The sequence below is a fragment of the Lynx rufus genome, unplaced genomic scaffold (assembly GCF_022079265.1).
Source record: "Lynx rufus isolate CCGP_SWC_20201006 ecotype Redwood Valley unplaced genomic scaffold, mLynRuf1.p SCAF_18, whole genome shotgun sequence".
In the NCBI taxonomy this organism is placed as follows: Eukaryota; Metazoa; Chordata; class Mammalia; order Carnivora; family Felidae; genus Lynx; species Lynx rufus.
The window spans coordinates 23,399,249-23,419,809 of NW_025814832.1; the positions used below are offsets into that span (position 1 = coordinate 23,399,249).

Consider the following 20,561-nt stretch of genomic DNA (forward strand, 5'->3'; position numbering starts at 1 on the left):
AGTTATGTCACTTAGCTGTTCTATCCTCCTAGCTCACTGCCAGCTTTGTTCTTTGAGCCCTCGCCGTGGCGGATGGTGGTGACCGAGGTTGTAAAGAAAGCCAGCCGGCATAAAGCTCTTGTGTGTTTCGCGTATGACACGTATTATATACCAAGACTAAACGCCCTGTGGACAGAGACCGTATATTCTGCCGTACCGTTATGTGCCGTAGCACCTAGCATAATGAACGCCATGCAAGCGTAGACACCCAGTTCGTCGTCCAACGTATACCCAACACCTACTAAGCGCCTGGCCCTGTGCGAAGCTCTAAAAATATCTCCGTGTACCGGACAGATGATGCCTCCCGCTGTCGTGGACTTTACAGTCTGACAAAATACGTGTCGGATTTAGTAAACCAGTAGCCCAGTAAAATAATGGCCCACGCGGAACCACTTAAAGCAGGGTAAAGAATTGTATATATAAAGAGTCTAATCCTTTTCAGCTGTGTTTGTGGTATGATGTAAGCTCATGCTGTAAGAAGGAAATAGTGGTATCTGACCTTTTTTCCTCTTTGCTTTTCTTTGTAGATAAGATGCGCCAAGTCACTTGCAGCTGTCTGCAGAAGAAAAATCCCTAGTGCTCTGCTCTTGCCATAATACCAAACCTTTCGACTTCTGCTTTGGTGCTGCAACACTGGAAGAATTGCACACAGGTCCCAGGAATACCCTTTTTCCATTTGAGTGGTTCTTTGTGGATGGAAAATTATTGGAGGCTTAACAGCTACCCTGTTTGAGAGCTCTCTCTCTCTCTCTCTAGTCTGAACTGCGTAATAAATCGGGCCACGTACCCATGAGCCACACAGCCAGTTCTGGTCAGGAGCTGGCTGAAAACTGTGCTGCGCGTGTAGCAGGAATGGCACAAGAAGAGAGCCGTCGTGGTCAAGCGCCATCTACCTTTTATCACGGTGCCAACCAAGAACTTGACCTGTCCACCAAAGTGTACAAAAGGGAAACAGGAAGTCCTTATTCTGTGTTAGTGGACACCAAGATGAGCAAACCACATCTCCACGAAACAGAGGAACAGCCGTATTTCAGGGAGACAAGGGCAGTGTCTGACGTGCATGCTGTTAAAGAAGACCGGGAGAATTCTGATGACACAGACGAGGAGGAGGAGGAGGAAGTCTCTTACAAAAGGGAGCAGATCATAGTGGAGGTAAACCTTAATAATCAAACATTAAATGTGTCTAAAGGGGAAAAGGGTGTCTCTTCTCAGTCCAAAGAGACTCCTGTTCTGAAGACAAGCAGTGAGGAGGAAGAGGAAGAGAGCGAGGAGGAGGCCACCGATGACAGCAATGACTACGGAGAGAACGGAAGGCAGAAGAAGAAGGAGAAGACGGTGGAGAAGGCCAGCGTCACACAAAGGAGAACCAGGAGGGCCGGCTCCGTGGCCGCAGCTACCGCTTCCCCGACTCCCAGGACTACCAGAGGGCGTAGGAAGAGTGTAGAGCCACCTAAGCGGAAGAAGCGGGCCGCGAAGGAGCCCAAAGCCCCAGTCCAGAAAGCTAAGTGCGAGGAGAAAGAGACTCTGACCTGTGAGAAGTGCCCCAGGGTGTTTAATACTCGCTGGTACCTGGAGAAGCACATGAACGTTACTCATAGGCGCATGCAGATCTGTGATAAGTGTGGCAAGAAGTTTGTCCTGGAAAGTGAGCTGTCCCTTCACCAGCAAACAGACTGTGAAAAAAATATTCAGGTAGGTTTCATCACCGAGAGGGCAAACCTTTCAGGATACAACCTGGCTGTTCAGACTCACCTGGTATGTGCCCAAGAGAATAAATACAGTAGAGGCTGAAGGGACAGTTGTCACCGATTTCTCTTTTTAAAAGCTCCTTCCTGCTTTGGTCTTTTCAAAACCCAGGCTTAACATTTTCTTTCAAAAGCATTGCATTTAACTGACGCTGGACTAGTGGGAAGCCAGGTACGTGGAAGGGGGATCTGTTGTAGGTGATTGCCCAGGAGGTAGAGTCAACACCGACTTGGCACTGAGATTCGCTGTCGTAAGACATACGTAATGTGTCATTCGTTCTGGCATCTTCTCTGTCAAGGTGGGAGACACTGAGTCAAGGTCAGGAATAGAGAGAGGTCCCCTTCTGGGTTTGAAAGGATGCCAGATTCTAGTGCAGCTGATGGGGACAAAAACCGTAATGACTCAGACCGGTGAAAATGGAAGATCTCCAGGAGTGAGTTTGCTTTTACCAGTGGAGAGATGACAACATTTAATTTATCAAGAGGCTGAGCCCATGGGAATATGCAAACTTTAAACAGAGGCTGAGCTGGTTGAAAGTGTTGCCCGCCTGGCGGTAGGGTTACATAATGCTCCCGTACGGTATCATTAAGGTAACAGAGTGTGGTATTCAAAGCAGGCTGGTGTCTTGAAAGGACGGTATTGTGACAGGTTAAGAGGTATGCTAATTATATTATGTTGAGCCGTATTGGTTTGTACACGTGAATGCATATTGATGAATGTTCATAAAAGGTAAGTCTGTTAACGTCTCCGCAAGATATGTAAAATACAAGTGCTGTGCTGCATTCAAGCTAAACTTCTTTTGAAAAGTGAAATTGTTCTGTTTTGGTTTGTTTCTTGGAGTGTGCTTGATCTGGAGCCCTCCTTCGTCTTCACTTTCCCGCTTGCTTTTGATCAACAATTGAGATCATTGCTTTACGCTAAACAGGTTTTTTAAAATATAAGTTACATTTGCTAGAAATTCACTGCTTTTGATTCGTCGGCTGTGACGTCGCCTGTTTCGCGCTTACGCTTGGTAATGAAAGAAGGCTGAGTGGTGGCGCCCCTGCCCTCCCGTAGCTACCGTTGCCGTTGCCCTTGCTGGGTTGTCAACTGGTTCAGACCAAAGGGAGCGCGACGCGATGCTGCACCCTAGGGGTCGGACTTCGGCTCTGTGATGACCCTTGCTGAAAGGTGTATCTTGATGTTTATGCAGTTGTGGTTTTTTTGTTGCTACTCAAATTTTCTCTACGAAGTTACAGAAAGAAAGCATTTAGTACATCCTCCTTCTGTGACTTTCCTCGCTGTTGCTGACCATAAGGCATTTAAACTTGTGTTCAGGTTTTCTGGAATCCGCCGGAAGAGTGCTATTCACATTCCTGAAGGACACTGCTTCGTTCATATGTGTAGATCCTAATAATCCTGGCGACCCAGGAAGAAGTAAAAATCGAAACCCTGCCCTGCATAATGGCTTTGGGGGGTGGGGGGGGTCTGCCCTTTTCTCAAGCAGGTCCAAGCACAGGCTTATTTTTTACACTCCGAGTTCTTGTTTCCCGAAGTGATCGTGATGCTCAAGATCTTTATTTACAGTGAATAACTACTTGTTCCCTTAAATATCCCAGAGTCTGGTGGTTACCTAGAACATTCTAGGATTGTTTTGCTTTAACCAGAAATATTTTATTTTGATACGCTTTATGCCTGATATTCTAGACTATCCATGATTCGTAATACGAGGAACTGAGCACTGTTGGCGCGTGTGTTTCCTATAGATGCGTGTACGAGAGATCTGGAGCTGGCCCTAAGGGGGAAGGAGGTTTAGGAGTTACAGAAAATTCTGCCAGAGGGAAATGTTTAGTAGAGTAAATGAGATAATGGGAAGATACAATAAAATCTCAATAAATGGTGTGAATGGAGGCTCCAAATGCATTCTTTAAGGTACAGAAACATTGTTACGCTTCCACAGATCTATAACCTTTAATGTGTGTTTTATCTTGCTTTTATCTGTGCTGCTTTAAAATTAGTTTGTAATCTCTGGGAAGCACCTGTTACCTGCATGCTGACTTACGTGTAGGAGACAGATGCTCTTCGTAATTCATTTATTTTTAAAAACTTGGTTCTTCTCGTTGGTACTGTACTAATTTGCTAAAAGCAGTCGAGTCTTCTGTATGAGTGGAACTTCCCATTTCTTTCCGTCTTCCTTTTTGCCATTGTTTTTGTACTCCCGACGTGTGTCTAAAAGATGCGTCTTGGAGAATAGAACATACAGAGGTTGGTGTTGGCATCTGGACTCCTCGGAGGACTGGCTTCGGTTTGGACTCGGGCCCTGTGCCCCGAGTCTAAGGCACGGCTGTTTCGCGGGCCGGTAGGCAGCTGTGGCTTTCTGCAGGCCCCCGTAAATAAAGATTATTTCTATTTATCCTGCTCAGTGTGTTTCCTGTAACAAGTCCTTCAAGAAACTCTGGTCCCTTCATGAACACATCAAGATCGTCCATGGGTATGCAGAAAAGAAGTTTTCCTGTGAAATTTGCGAGAAGAAATTCTACACCATGGCTCATGTGCGGAAACACATGGTTGGTAAGTTCTTCCTGCTGCTTTTCTCGCCACCCCCGTCATTTTCCCTCGTTCTTTGGTGTGTTTGACGCGTCGGATTGGGCAGGATCTGAGGAACGGCCTTGCCGTAATCGTAATCGGTTCTGACTCGCTGAAACTAAAGGCGCCGTGTCCCCCCTGAGCTTCCGCGGCACAGCGTGCGCGGTACGGTAGGTAGCCTGCCGCACCCGGGCTTCTTTCCAACGTCGTGGCCTCTTCCTCTCTTGAGAACGTTGCTGCGAAGGCCTCACTAATTAAAGCGTGGAAGGTTAAGATGGCACGATTACCTCGCAGTAGTAGCGGGGTCTGGGCCACTTTGAGCGGCTTGGCGGGCCCGTCGTGAGTCCGGCGCCTTCTGTGTTCCAGCACACACGAAAGACATGCCGTTTACATGCGAAACCTGTGGAAAGTCGTTCAAACGCAGCATGTCCCTCAAGGTGCACTCCTTGCAGCATTCTGGAGAGAAGCCCTTCAGATGCGAGGTAAGGGCTGTGCTGGGCCCCGGCCCTGGGGCGGGGCAGGGGCAGGGGAGGGGGGGCGCGGTGAGGGAGGGGAGCGGGGGCCGCGGGCGCCAGGTGCCACTTCTAACACCCCGGTAGCTCTCCCAGACTAGGGCAGCCCCGGGACTGACACAGAGCGAGTTGTTTCTCTTTCCTCAGTCATCCCGACAAGTCGGGTGTGCTTCGGGGATCATTCTGCAGAAGCCCTCCCTCTTGCTAATAACCGAGCTGCAGACATATAGCAGCGCCGCAGAGGGAGCCTCAGCGACCTCGTGGGCTGGGCCCCAGCGAGGCCAGCGAGCGCGGCTCTCACGCGTCTCCCCGTGTCCGCTGCAGAACTGTGACGAGAGGTTCCAGTACAAGTACCAGCTGCGCTCGCACATGAGCATCCACATCGGGCACAAGCAGTTCATGTGCCAGTGGTGCGGCAAGGACTTCAACATGAAGCAGTACTTTGACGAGCACATGAAAACACACACTGGTAAGAGTTCCCGGGGACCGGTTGGTCACCACCTGGGCGTCTGTGCACGTAAAACCCGAGAGCACACATTCGCGTTCTGAGTGCAGATCCTCCTTGAGATAAGCCCGGCACGTGGAAACACAGACGTGTCGTCCTGGGAGACCGGGCTCTCCTTAACTCCGTTCGTTTAAAAAGGGAGTGTCTGCCAGTGCCTTTTACCCGCGGGTCCCTCCGAGACATCGGACGCTTAGGGCACAGGATTCCTGAAATTGTACGCCACTTATTTTGTGTACGTGCGTTTGTGCTTTTTTAAGGAAAGGGTTCCGGACCCTTAAAACACGAAGGCCGCCGACTGCTTTAGATCGAATACTCTCTCAGCTCGCTTAAAGTCTGATTGGATTGGATTTCCCGAAACTGACCGCTTTTCAGGAACCTCTCCCGTCAAATGAGATTAAGTCTTACTTTAACCATTCCGTGTTTCTAGGGGTGTATGCTTCCTAGCACGGATGTGAATCTTGTAAGCCCTTGACCACCCAGCCCGCAGGGACGCACGGCATCAGTGTATCTCAGCCTTGACCGGGTATTGTGGGGTTAGCAGTCTTTGCACCGATTGAACAGTGTGAACCACTTTCCGGGTTTCTAAATAGAATCTAGTCACAGGTTTCTCCGTTCTGTTAGTACAAAGTGACAGAGCTAGAAAGAACCACGGGATTAACTTGCTTAGCGCCCTGCTCGTTTGGCTCGGCCAGTGGTGAGGAAACTGTCCTGGCCGGATCACTGGAGTGCGCATTTTTCTGTCAAAGTCCGGAGAAGAACGCCTGCCTGGCTTCTTTCCCATTCAGAGCGGCGCACCCTGCGATTTTAAGGATTAGTCTAGATGAAGAGTCACGAGAGGATTTTCATTAAATAAGTTACACCCCAAAGAGTAACTTTGAAGCCCAAGCGAATGGGTGGCAGGATATATCAGAGTAGTTAACAGATTCTCCTCTTCTAATTTGGTGGCTCTCAGATAGGCTCCTGGTTGTAACCGAGTCACTTTTAGGATTCAGTTTTTTGTTGGAAAGCAGGAAACTGTGGAACTACGTGGAAAATAAGCTCTTGGGAAGGCAGAAGCTGTGTCACATTCACACACGATGCCTGGGACATAGCGGGGGCCCCATAAATGTCCCACGATTGGAAGGAACCTGGAGCCACCAGTGCCCTCTGCCTCGCGCCCCTGCTCTTCTCTGCGTGTCTACTGGGCCCCTCTGTCCCGGTTCCGGACTCGCTCCTCCTTCTGCGGTTCTTCCTCTTTCTTCCTTCCCCTCCGTCCTTCCTTCTCTAGGCCCTTAAATGTCCACAACACGAAACAGAGTGTGTATTTTGTGATTAACTTATTTGTTGAATAAAATTTTATGTTGAATGTTCTTTGACCAAATAGGCAAGTTCAACATTTCCTGTTTCTTCTAAAAAAAAAAAAAAAAAGAAGCCACCTAAATTCACTTAAATTTTTATCCCTCTCATTAAAAGAGTAGTACATACTTCTTAAAGTGTATTAGAAAATGTGAAAGTTGAAAACAAAACAAAAATGATCATCACTGAAAGACCATGACTGTTAACATTTTGGCATACATTTAAAAAAATTCTTTACTTTCTTAACACACGTATAGATAGATCCTGCGCATAAGTATTTATGTGTTCGTGTGTATAGTCATAAAACAAAAGTTGGGTCTTTATTGTAACCTACTTTGCCTTTTTACTGTGTTATGTCATTACCAGTCATATCGTTTTAATGGTTGTATAATATTCCTGCTGGTAAATTTGCTGTAATAATAGCCGTCATTTGCTATGCACATACATGTCAGGCACTGTCTAAAGTGCTTTACATACGTTACCTCATACAATAAATATAACTTTTAACGATAGTCCCATAAAGTAAAAGATGTTGTTTTCTATTTTTTTTAGCCAGTTCCCTATTGGACATTTAGATGATTTCTGTTTCCAACTTTTCTACTCTTCTAAATAATACGGTGATAAACAACTTTGTGGTTAACACATCCATGACTAGTCACTTAGGGTAAATTCCCGGAGATGGGATCATCAGGGCAAAGAGACGTGCACGGTCTTAAGACGTGGTATGTGTTGGAAAATAGCCATCCACATACACTCTCACTGGCTGCGCCTGAAAACACCCATTTCCCCAACACTTTCCAACGCTAAATAAAATCATCACTGATTTGATAGGTGGAAAATGGTTTCTTATTGTAATAATTTGCGTGTAATTAATTGCTAGGTAAGAGTGGACATTTTTTCATGCACTTGTTGAGAATCAGTTTATTTTCTTTCCTGAATTGCTTGTGCGTCTTCTGTATTCACCTTTCCATTGCAGAGCTTGACTTTTTTTTTTTAATTGTTTATAATAGCTCTTTATATATATTTACATATACTGGACCTCGTTTAACACTAATATTAAAATACTCTTCCCTGGTTTGTCATCTGCCTTTTAATGTTGTTCGTGATACCCGAGCTGGGAGGGTAGCTGGTTGGTGGGGTGGGACAAACCTGGCTGTGCCATTCACTCCCGTGGGGCCTTCCATGAATTATGCAACCTTAGTGGGTCTCTGCTTCCTTGGCATTAAGTAAGGATGACAGGAGTACCTGGAAAATACAAGGAGAAGGGTTAGCACTCAAGAAGAAAAGGGATAGCTCTTTTAAGGCTGGGCAAAACCACATTTAGAGTGTGTTTTATTGGGGATTAAGGCCATTGCAGGAACGGACATTGCTTGGGCTGTTTCTTTGCAGTTAAAGAGACTTGAGGCGGATCTTATCTAGGGAAGCTGGCCAGCCCTCAGGCAGGGTTTCCTAGGGTGGTGTGGACATGGGGTGAGTTCAACATGGAATAATTGCTGATTCTCCTCGTACCAGGCGCAGCACTAAGTGCCTGGCGACACAGGGATGAGTTGAGACCCGGTTTGTGCCCTCAAGGAACTTCCAGTCCAGGGACAGAGATGATGATTGTGGTGTAGTAGTAATAGTCATAATAACAATATAATAATAATAATAATAATAATAATAATAATAATAATAACAGTCCTAATGCGCCACTAAAACGCGTGGAGCGTCTGCTACGTGCTGGAGACTGTTCTAAGCTCTTTCCTTCTATTTCCAACTTATCTCAGTAACCTACTATTGTTACCTTCAGTTTTCAGATGAGGAAACTGAGGCTCGGAGATCACATAACTTGTCCAAGGCAGTCTGACTCCAGAGCCACATATTTAACGGTTCTGATATAATTTAACGTAGCAAGTGATAAAATGGGGGGGGGGTGTGCAGGGCCTCATGAGGGCAGACAGCACCATCCCAGAGTCTGGTTCTCAGCTTCCAGAATGTGCCCGTGTACTCCAGCAGATCAGGATCAGAGGAACTGATAGGTGCTAAATAGTGTTAATGATCTATAAGCAAAACCGCTGATTTATTAATTCACAGTGAAAAGGCTGAGCGGCAGGTGGCTTGGAGCTCTTATTTCTTTGGTCGTCATGTTCTTTGCCTAAATAAAAATCTATATCGGAAGCTAAATTATCAGAAGATTGGTAGGGATGGGGAATTACAGGAGAGGAAGGTAATTGAAAGATCTTAATAGTGAGTACCATATGTCATTGAACCTGATTGCAACCATCCCTCGTAAGACAGACTTCATTTGCACACTGCTAAGAAAATGTTGCCAAGTAAAAATGCCACACCATTGATTGTCGGGTGTGTGTCCGTTTCTGAGATGCTGACATGCCAGGGCACGCATGTCTTAATGTCTTAAAGTAACACATAGTTGTTTATAAACATCAGTCAAGAACCAACCAGGGGCGCCTGGGGGGGTCAGTCGGTTAAGCGTCCGACTTCAGCTCAGGTCATGATCTCACGGTCTGTGAGTTCGAGCCCCACGTCGGGCTCTGTGCTGACAGCTCGGAGCCTGGAGCCTGCTTCGGATTCTGTGTCTCATTCTCTCTCTGCCCCTCCCCCACTTGTGCTCTGCCTCTCAAAAATAAATAAATGTACAAAAAAATTAAAAAAAAGAACCAACCGAATTGTGGGGGGCACATGGGTGGCTCACTCAGTTAAGTATCCAGCTCTTGATCTCAGTTCAGGTCTTGGTCTCAAGGTCCTGAGTTCAAGCCCCACGTTGGGCTCTGTGCTGGGCATGAAGCCTACTTAAAAAGAAAGAAATAAAAATTAAAAAAAAAAAAAAAGAACCTACCAAATTGGGCTCCTGTAGTGAACAGGACTGAAACATCCCTGGGTTCACAGGGCTTGCAGTGAGTCTAGGGGGCAGACACACGAGGCACCACACTGGTTCGCTGATGAGAGCACAGCAAGCACGCGGAACTAAATGAGGTTGGCTAGAGTTTGGGGGACAGGCACGGCCTGGTGTGGAGTGTGATGAGACGTGTTACTGGAGAGCAGGTGCCAGGTCTCACACACACACACCACACACACAAACACACACCCATAAGACGTGTAAAAACGTTTGGACTTTATTCTAACGACAGTGGGAAGTTCTTGAATGGCTTTGAGCAGATTGTGACACAGCTCTTGAAAGTTCTCTCTGGCCGCCTGTGGAGATTGGGCTGGAGGGCGGGGGGTGAGAAAAGAGATGGCGAAACCAGTCAGGTGGCTATTGCAGTTAATCTAGGGGAATGAGGGTGAGGATATGGACTGTGGTAATGGCAGTGGGTGAAATGAAAGTGATGCACCAGGGAGGTGAACTTGGTGACTGATTGGATAAAGGTGGTGTGCGAGGGAAGAATCAAGGGGTAGTCCCAGGTTTGGGTCTTGAATGCCATTTGTCAAGATAGAGAACGGTGGATGGAGGGGCACGTTTGCTAGGCAAGATAATGAATTTAATTTTGCACTTGTTAGGTTGTTGTTTTTTTTTTTTTTTTTAGCCTTTATTTTTGAGAGAGACAGAGTGCATGAACGAGGGAGGAACAGAGGGAGAAATAGAACTTGAAGCAGGCTCCAGGCTCTGAGCTGGCAGCACAGAGCCCAACATGGGGCTCGAACCCACGAGTCGTGAGATTATGACCCGAGCCGAAGTCAGACGCTTAACCGACTGAGCCACCTAGGCACCCTTGCACCTGTTAGTTGTGAGACCTCCGTGGGACATACAAGTGGAAATACCCAGTAGGCAGTCTGTAAAAAAAATGGGTTTAAAGCTGAAGAGAGAGATTTTAGGCCACACACATCGATCTGCGGGTTTCTGCTGCTGCCCAAGGGTATTCATACTAAGCAGACTGGAAACCAGGATCGCTTATCCCTTTGAACAGTGCAAAAGGCAACCAGCTAGCCAGCCCAATTCTTGTTCTTTCCTATCTTCCATGTAGATTCTCTGCCTTCATTTCTAACGCTCTTCCTTCACACCCATTACAACACTGCTTCCTCCAGTCGGCTTAGCTTTCTATGTAATAGGCCTTCTCTCTAGACGTATTTGTGTTGAGATACTTTTCTGGTTGCCGTGATGGACTTCGCTTTAGCGTGTCTTCCAGTCACCCATCTACCAGCTCTTCTGCAAAGTGGGACGTTGTGCAGGTGGCCGCGTGCACATAGTACATTTTGAGTCTCCCTTATTTCAGCCTCATTTTCATCTTACCCCGAGGTCTTCAGGAGACCTTCCCATCACTCATTAGCACAGTTAGTTGGGGCCAGATGAGTAATGAGAGTTAGAGGCAAGTGGGATTGTAGACTCACGTCTGAAACAACAAATGTGGAAAATGTGGTAGGACTCCAAGAAATGAATAGAAGATTACTAAGCAATGAAAAGGACCCATTGAAACGTGATCCCATGGATTTGTGGGAGGCGGGTCCTAAGAGTTGTGGGCCCTTTCTATGGCAAATCATTACAGCCTAGAAGACTACACATGAGAGATGGCTAGAGAGGTCCAGGATTCGATCCGGAATGGAGCACACAACAGAAAGTAAGCTTACAGTGAGGATATGCTGTTTGTGGCACAGGGTCTAGTGTGCCTCATATGTGGTCCGTGAGTCAGGTGGACAGCGTTTGCTCAGAGTAGACTAATAATTCAAAGAGTAAGTCCTTTGGCTTTGTTTCCAACCGGCTTTTGGGAGCGAGGACCAGTTCTGGAGAGTCCAGGAGGGAGGGGCCCAGGGGGGTTGAAAGGTTATCAAACAGGTGTGCTTTTAAAACATTATATGATGTAAGTAAGTGGTGTTTATTTAAGAGAAACAGAATGTACACATAAGCATAAAAAACAAAACATCACTCATCAGCCCATCGCCTCCGGGTAATCACTGACATTTGTTGTGGTTCTTTCCATATTTTTTCTACAGATGTTTTTCACCAAAAGAGGGTAATACCGTGTGTGCATTTTCATTTAAGTTGATTGTTTTACTTAATAGAGTATGGATTCTCACGTTAGGAATTTGAATTCTGCAGTTTTATAGTATTTGTTAACGGTGCTGTCCATTCAGATGGGTGCGCCATATTGATTTAATGAACCCCACTTAACAGAGAATTTGAAGTTTTTAAGGTAGTTGGAGGGAATGGGTTAAAATGAAAGAAAACAAGTTGGGCTCAGAACTTACCCAGAAAGTTGAATGTGGATCACAGAGAAGAGCCTAGCAGTGGCAGCAATTGAATAATGAAAAGCTGAAAGATAAGAGGAATATGATGTCAGAAACTAATACTGGTGATTACAGACAAAACTGATCCCTCCTGACTACACAGCCCGGTCTCTTGAGGAAGCAAGGAGAATTCTGGCTTTCACAGAAGGAGGGTAATGGGAGATGTCAGTTTTCAAAGGCAAAGATAAGAAATAAGGACTACAGGGGCGCCTGGGTGGCTCAGTCGGTTGAGTGTCCGACTTCGGCTCAGGTCGTGATCTCACAGTTGGTGAGTTCGAGCCCCGCATCGGGCTCTGTGCTGACAGCTCAGAGCCTGGAGCCTGCTTCGAGTTCTGTGTCTCCCTCTCTCTCTGCCCCAACCCCGTTCATGCTCTGTCTCTCTCAAAAATAAATAAACATTTTAAAAAAACCACTTTTTTTAAAAAAAGAAATAAGGGCTCCGATACGGGTACAGAGGTGTTCCCTCCTTGTGTACGGAGGGGTCCCAAAGCGGAGAATGGTAGGAAAATAACATTCCTCCGTGTGTGCAGGGATGCACAAAGCTCCGCCATATGAAGGGCTGTGTTGTATGTGTCGAAAGCACACTCTGGAACCAGACTGCAGGGTTTTAAATCCTGGCTCTCCTCCAGCTGTAGAACCCTGGGCAGCTTTCTTAATTTCCTTATCAGTGAAACAGGGATGATAACACAGCTGCCTCCTACCCAGGTCTGTCCCTGGGAGGATCACCAAAGTTCACAGACGTGAAGTGATGGGAACAGTATCAGGCACACAGGAAGGGTCCGTACACCACAGCTATTGTTTATGCCGAGTAGGGCGAGGACGCTGTTGGAAACGAAAGGGAGCCGACCTGAGCTGAGAACAGACTCTTGTAGCAGGAGTTACAGTAAAGGCACAAGCTCTGTACTCTGAGAATTGGTGAAGGAATTAATAAATACGAGCATATGTCCACTGAAGGGCACGTACACAGGTACTCAGCACGGCGTCCGCATGAAGTGATTAATGGATGTATGCATTCAAAAACTGTTCTGTCTCCCCCTATGGCTTGGGTAGAAGGGTAGGCTGGCAGCATGGAACTGTGTCGTCATCCAGAGGAAGTTAGGAACCCTAAAAATCAAGCCCTTATTTCTCCCCTAAGTGCCTTGACGGGGCATTTTGTTTCCTTTTTTAAAAATGTTTATTTATTTTTGAGAGAGAGACAGAGTGTGAGAGGTGGAGGGGCAGAGAGAGAAGGAGTCACAGAATCCGAAGCAGGCTCCACGCTCTGAGCTGTCAGCGCAGAGCCCGACGCGGGGCTCGAACCCATGGACTGTGAGATCATGACCCGAGCTGAAGTCGGACGCTCAACTGACTGAGCCACCCAGGTGCCCCAATTTTGTTTCCTTTTTGACTCATCGGCCCTATGCTTCTCATCCAGGACCAGGACCCCCTCTCAGCACCCCCACACACCCACACACACACGCATGGACATTTGGAAATGATGTAGGGACAGTTTTCATAGAATCTCTTGGGAGCATTTAGTGGGCTGGCACCGGGAACGCCGTGGGCTCTTCGGGTGGGCCAGGCGGTCCCACGTGATGAAGAAGTTGTCTGCAAAAATGCCAGGAGCTCTCCCCCGGGAGCCACGGCAGCGGGGGTTCCCCGGGGTGGGGCGAGCCACCCAATATTTTCCCAGTCCAATACCAAAAAGTAAGCCACATGCTAAGGATCCCGCGCGAGTAGACACGAAGCGACTTATGCGCTCCCCAGGATGTTTTCAGCAGCCTTTCTTCTGGTTGGAATTCAGAAATTGCTAACAGATTAACTTGCCTAAATGTAAGAGGCAGAGACGCGTCCGCGGCACAGGAAAACGATTTAAACGGTTCTTCGCGTCGGATGTGAAGGATCACTACCGTAGATTTTTGGGGGGGGGGAGGGTTTGTTGTTGTTTTTGTTTTTTTAACCAAGCCCAGATGGTAGGTTGCATGTAAGTTTTCCTCCTATCCGCTCTTACTTGTGAAGCCCCAACTTGGGGAGACTCTCTTAACGCCTCTTAGGCTATAATAACATGCCGTACGGGAGCGACGTGGTGGTGATCTCCTCGTTGAGTGCGAGGGCTAGCGTGAGCACGTAATTACCGCCTAGTATGTTAATCGTTTTCTTGTGTCTGTGTTCATCTCAGGAGAGAAACCCTTTATCTGTGAAATCTGTGGCAAAAGCTTCACCAGCCGCCCCAACATGAAGAGGCACCGCAGAACGCACACAGGCGAGAAGCCCTATCCGTGTGATGTGTGTGGCCAGCGGTTTCGCTTCTCCAACATGCTTAAGGCCCACAAGGAGAAGTGCTTTCGGGTGACCAGCCCCGTGAACGTGCCGCCTGCTGTCCAGATCCCACTCACGACCTCCCCGGCCACCCCAGTTCCTTGCGTGGCGAACACACCCACAACGCCCACGCCCCCGATCAGTATGAGCCCCGCGAGCACTCTCCCCCCGCGGCCCATCCCGCACCCCTTCTCACACCTCCACATCCACCCACACCCTCACCACCCGCACCACCTTCCTATCCCTCCGGTCCCGCACCTCCCGCCGCCCCCAGCTCTCTTTAAGAGCGAGCCTTTAAATCACCGAGGCCAGGGTGAGGACAACTTTCTGCGGCACCTGGCAGAAAAGAACAGTTCAGCACAGCATCACTAACATCCATCTCCTTAAGTGTGTTCTCCACGAGCTGTGTGCCCGTGTGTGAGTTTGCAGAAAGGGAGCTGGTGGGCATTTCTGTAGCTGCCAGACTCTCCTCAGCCTCCACCAAGAGCTGTGTCATTGTCTTGGGGAATCGACACATCCAAGGGAATGAACGAGAAGACCGCCTTGCGCTCCCGGAGGGAACTGTCATCTAAACCAGGGGAACCACCGAACTAAAGCCCAATTCGCTTGCATTTTCTGGTGGACTTTTATAAATTTCGAATACTCAGACTTGTGGAATTTTATAATTTCATATCAGCTGATGAGGTATGCTTGCTTTTCTATCCCGGGCTTCTCCTCAAAGAGGGGACAGGCCCGGCTTCCTTTGTACTAATCGGGAAGGCTGTGAGATTAATCCAGAGCATTAATTGTATCACTGTGTATCGTAACCAATTCTTTTCAGCTTTTGGCGCTGGCCTCCGAATCGAGCCGGCCGTGTTTCACAGTATATCAAGCATTATAGAGAAAGACAGAAATTTTCTTCTTTGTGTAGCTCTCCTAACGCACTCTTTATTTTACTACAGAAATTATTTTAGAGTTTTTGTATAGACTTCTTTAGTAGTCTGTTTCTAAAATGAAATGTATTTCAATAAGCGGTGTAATTTTTTCAGTGTAGCTGGGCCTATGTTGTAAAATAGAAAAAAAAATTTTTATAATCATCAAAATGTGATTCTTAAAGACGCATATAACTTCTATAGTTCAAAGTTATTCTTACATCCGTACAACTCAAAGGTGCTTCAGAGACTAGATGCATCTGGGAGGGTCTCCAGACACCAGGTCACTGCAGAATGAGGTCTTGCTTTCAGAACTTGGCGTAAGTCCTTGGCAGTTTTTAAATCTCTGCTTCACACTCAAGCATCCGTCTGTCGGGCTCGTTGACACGCTCCTGTCCTCCGTGTTTCATTTCGTTTGGTTACCGCGTGAAGCGGGATGATTTCATTTGGTCACTGCGCTAAGTGGGGTGATTTGCAGGGAGCTGGACCCTTTCCAGGGACGTCCCCTCACGCTTGCATGTTCGAAAAATCGGAGTCAAGCTGTTCACCGTCAGGAGGAGGAAGTGATGGAGAATCATTCTCCCTCACGTCTGCGTCTCACTTTCCCCAGGGCTTGTGTCCAGCCGATGGCATAACCAAATGGAAGTCTCACGAGACACTGCTCGTTTCGAGGCTGCTGTATTTTTCTAGAATTGTTAGGAAAATACGAAATAGTACACTAAAATCACAAGCATGAATGATGTTGCTGACAGTAGCTGAGAAGTTTGGATGAGGACAGATTTGACTATGAGTTTTTAAAATGTCTGTTCAGCTATGGATCCCGCCACAACTTTGAGCTGTTCTAACACAGTTTAAATCGTAGCGAGGGAAAGAAAACTGCCTATGTTTTGCTGCCCGGTTCTCTGCAGATAATTATGCGACAGACAGCGGTGTTCCCAGGTGGTGAGGGGAACATCTCTAACCACCTTTTAGATGGGTTACTTTTTCAAGTTTGGGAAGTTTCGAAAGAGCACGAGCATTCAGGAGCTTATATAGGAAAGTCTGAATAGAAGGGCTAACATACTGCTCATACTTAACTGATCAAATTTCTCCAGACTCTGTACAGCTAAAACTTTTATATATATATATATGTCTCAGAGAACTGAGTTCCAAAGCTAGGTCTGCTTTCTTTCTCTCTCTCCCTCTATTTTTTAATCTTGACATTTCTTCAGTTCCTCCCCCACCCCCTACACTGCCTCGGGCTCTTAGATCATTGCCTAAATAAGAACCCTGGCTTTTATTTATTTTTTAACTTTTAATATTAAATGTGCAGATATACTTCAAGCACTTTTCTGGCTGATTAGCTCTGTGGTAGGAAAATTTGGAACTTTTGATGGAGGTCAAGTCCCTCTTTTTAAAATATCACATTCTCTGTTAGCTTTTTGGTTTAAAATTTCCTCATTTTTTTCCTTCTGATTATTGCCTTTTGCCTTCTGTAATGAGCATAGGAAGATTTTGGAACGGGGCAGGAAAGTATCTCAAGACCTACTTTTCTTCCTGTTTTTGGATGTAATTTCTAAAGAATGTTATTTTAAATATTTGCGTGCATTTTTCGGACACCCAGGTACCCAGACCAATAAGGAAAATTAATTTCTTGTTTGTGATTGTCATTTCTTTCGTGGCTGCGTCCCTTTACTTACTCCACAGTCTCCTTTACCTCCCATGACAAGTTTCTGGGTGGATCTACACCTTTATGTAGACATACCGTTATTTAATGGCCAAGCCTATGATATTAAGATGGTTTTTTAAAAGATGTAAATCGCAGCTTAATTGGTTCTGGTACCTTATTTTATTCTAAACAAATTTACGGTGTTTGGTAGCAATTCTGAATTCTAGACTTGAGACCATTAAATCAACCATTTTATAAAGTGTACTATAATGATACACTGGAAAATTCAGGTCGTCATATTTGATTTTTCATTCAAGTGAATATAGCCATAAGAAAATACCTACTTACATAGGAAAACCAGTATGAAGCAAATAATCACCACCACCCTTAACAGAAGCAAAAAAGGATTTGTTTTTGTTTTGTCTTTTGAATCAGCATTGTCACACGACACCGTTCATAGTGAAATGTACTGTGGAACAATCTGGAAACTTCTAATTGTTTTTCCCCCTAGATGGGTATACCTTCCTTGACTCGGGGTTTGTAGTCTTCAGGAAAACTGCTCAGCACGTAACGATTCCTTATCAGTGTCATATTACACATAAACAATGAGATGCATTAAATAATATTCACGACGTTAATGCTTCTGAATATGAGAACTGCAGGATTAAGCCTTAAACATATATGTGCGTCAGGTTTAACATGCTTCAGACTCCAACTCAGGGTTGGAAATTTGATTGGGGTCCTTCACTAAGGTAAAAGTCGCATCCTGTGTGTTCCCTCCAGCCTACAGTACAGCACCCCGTGACTTCTTCAGAACTTCATGCCCGTTTGCTATCTGTTTACAAAGAAAAGAACCACGGAGGAGTTTGAGTCCTTAGCCCTCATCTGTCCTTAGTCTGCTAAGACAACAAAGGCCACCTTTCAGCGTCCTAGCGATACCCAATTGAGGCTGTTTCCCATTACTTAATTTCACTGTCTTCAAAGGCTTGTTTCTTTCTTTGGTAGGGTTAAGGCTTACTTGAGGAAACTTCCCAAGGACTTTCTTGAGTTGACATTGCCTCCCCCCCCCCCATTCTTATCTCATAGATTTATCATTCAGATACAAACTCTTCCTTAGCCTTAATGAAAGGCTGCTTGCTGCTTTCTCAAATGGAGTCAGGGAGACTCAGACTGAGACGTTTTAATTTGAGTGAAGAAAACAAGGGGAGCAGTTTAAAGGCACGTGGCTTCATTTCCACATCTATTTGTGATTTGATTCTTATTTGTAGCGAGCAGGGAGTCTCCACCTAAGACATTACCGTAGTTCAAAGAAATCTTCGCAAATCAGCCACGTGTCTTTTCACGGTCTATCACTTACATTCATTGTTCTAAATTAATGACGGAGGACGGCATTACCATGGTTGTCTTTTTAAAAACTACATTTGCTGAGGGTCGCCTGGGTGGCTCAGTCGGTTGAGTGACCGACTTCGGCTCAGGTCATGATCTCACGGTTTGTGAGTTCGAGCCTTGCATCGGGCTCTGTGCCGACGGCTCGGAGCCTGGAGCCTGCTTCCGATTCTGTGTCTCCCTCTCTCTCTGCCCCTTCCCCACTCATGCTCTGTCTCTCTCTGTCTCAGAAATAAGTAAACATTAAAAAAAGATTTTTTTTAAATAAAAATTAAAAAAACTACATTTGCTGGAAGCACCTTTTCATTGTGGCCAGAATGCTCCCTGTACCTCCACTGCCCCTAGTGTACTGACCGAAGGCGAAACACGCTAAAGAGATGCTTGTCAACTTCGAATTTTCTACTTCTCGAAATTTTTTTCAGTCCTTACGTTTGTTACGTGGATATGTGCGTTTCGTTTAATTTTTTATCTCCCTGGAAGTTTGAAATTTTGAGAAGATTGAGCAGAAATAAAAATCTGTTGCCGATGATATTTATTTACCCTACCTTGCGGATTTCAGTCAATGAAGCAGAATGGTGGGTCGGATTTTATTGTACCAAAAAAAAAAAAAAAAAAAAAAGATAAAAAGTTGGAGAAACTTCTGTGTGAGCTACTGCCTAGAAGAGACAACTCGTACTACATCGCCGATCCACACGATGCACATTTCCATGCTGTTCTAGACTGTGGGAAGTACTTAGTGGAAAAGGGGATACGTTCCATTTAAGAAGTGTATCAGCTGTTCTACCACGACAAAACCCAGCTCGCTTGGAATTCCTCAGACTATACGATTGAACAAGTAAATACCGGGTTTTAATCGCCCGTTGCCTAAGTCCGGATAGGAAATTCCCCCCAAAAGATCATTTTTTTCAGGAATGAAAGGTCATTAGCCACTGGAGTTAGTGGCATTCTTATGCAATAGGAACATTACCACCCTGCTTCGGTCATCTGTAGCATTTGTACTAAATGATGATGGCCTTCCAGCCCTGGACGCTACCTCGATAAAGCAAACCAGAGATCCTCTCTCCACTTTCTATGGAAGCCATAAAAGTTGCCATCGGTATGTCCACTTTCATAATGCTGTACTTTTATACTCTCCCGACTTTTTATAGACTTTGTGACCGGACCTTTTTGTCCTAGAGGATCGGTTTTGCAAGATGCAAAGGAAAAGCAGACTCCTCGGTCGTCCCAGCTTTGAAGCCTTAGCTTCAGGAAATTCGTTTAAAGAACCAGATGGCGTACCACTTACCGAATTCTTGATCTCGGTCAAAACTGTTCGGCCGAGAGGCAGCTCCAGAAAACAGACTTCTCTCTCTGACTCCCTGTGTAGAAGCTATCTTGTTGTAAGAAACTACTTAACAAAGTGGATCTCTACTACCTTGTTATTCTGTGGGTCACTCGATGGAGTGTGTATTGTCACAGTGTTCCTGCGGTGGTTTTTATTTCCTTGTGACAGATCCGTGAGTGCACACCTCTCCCGAATCCCCCATTGTCTCTCTGAAGCTTCTTCACGCTCTCTCACTCCGTTCCCGAGTGCCTTCAAAAAAGCCAGCATCCTGGAACATTCTTCTCCTGGTCTGAATCCTACCTCTGAATATCTCCTTCTGCTGAGTGTTGGAAGCCACCCTTGCCCTAGTTGGTCTGGCCCTGCAAACTAGCTGAAACCTTGGATGTGAACTTTGAACCTCTCCCTGTTCTGTTTCCCTAGGTCGCTTTTAGATCCCACTTCACGCTTTCGCCTCTGTCTTACGTCTTGACGCATTAACCTCTCTAATGATGGAAGATTTTACCCTTACCCCTCATTCGCTTTTCCTCTCACCGGAAACTAGATGTTCCTTTAGAAGTAAAGGTCACCGAGCACCTCTTTTGAACAGCTCCTTCTCATCATGGTCTTGTCAAACGCCACCCTCCCCCCGCCCTTTCTGATTAAGGGACCCCGAGTGCTGCTGTTGCTGCGTCCTGCTCCTGCGTTGCCCTCTCTCTCTTCCAGGAACATTCTGGAAGATCGTACCCATCATTTTAGTGTAGTCAAATTACTTCAGACTTGCTCTCTGGGTTTATCAGCAGCCCTTCATTGATGCCTATCTCATCCGCCTGTCCCTCAGAAACGTCCAGTTCCTTTCTTTTCCACTGGCTCTCATCTAATTAACTCTTAAAGTATGACTGATGCATAACATATGAAGGATGGAATAAGAAGGGGGTTGCAGTACGTTCTCCGTGTGATCCGAGCACCTTATCGCTAAACCATTGTTAACAACGGCCCGATCTTTCCCAGTCAAAGCTGACGTGCGCGGTGTTGTGCGGGTCTCTTGCTCCCTGTTCGGTTCTCCTCCCACACCGAAAACAAATAGAACTCTTTA

General features: G+C 46.2%; 1 protein-coding gene across 1 annotated transcript; it reads left to right on the forward strand.

Moving 5' to 3' along the window:
• The first annotated feature begins 546 nt into the window (after window positions 1-546).
• Window positions 547-17,164, forward strand: ZNF652 (zinc finger protein 652). The gene is made up of 5 exons (XM_047081075.1): window positions 547-1,731; window positions 4,188-4,335; window positions 4,717-4,832; window positions 5,187-5,331; window positions 14,081-17,164. Exons 1-5 carry the CDS (start codon window positions 829-831, stop codon window positions 14,590-14,592), a joined length of 1,824 nt encoding a protein of 607 aa, XP_046937031.1. The 5' UTR covers window positions 547-828; the 3' UTR covers window positions 14,593-17,164.
• Window positions 17,165-20,561: the final 3,397 nt, after the last annotated feature.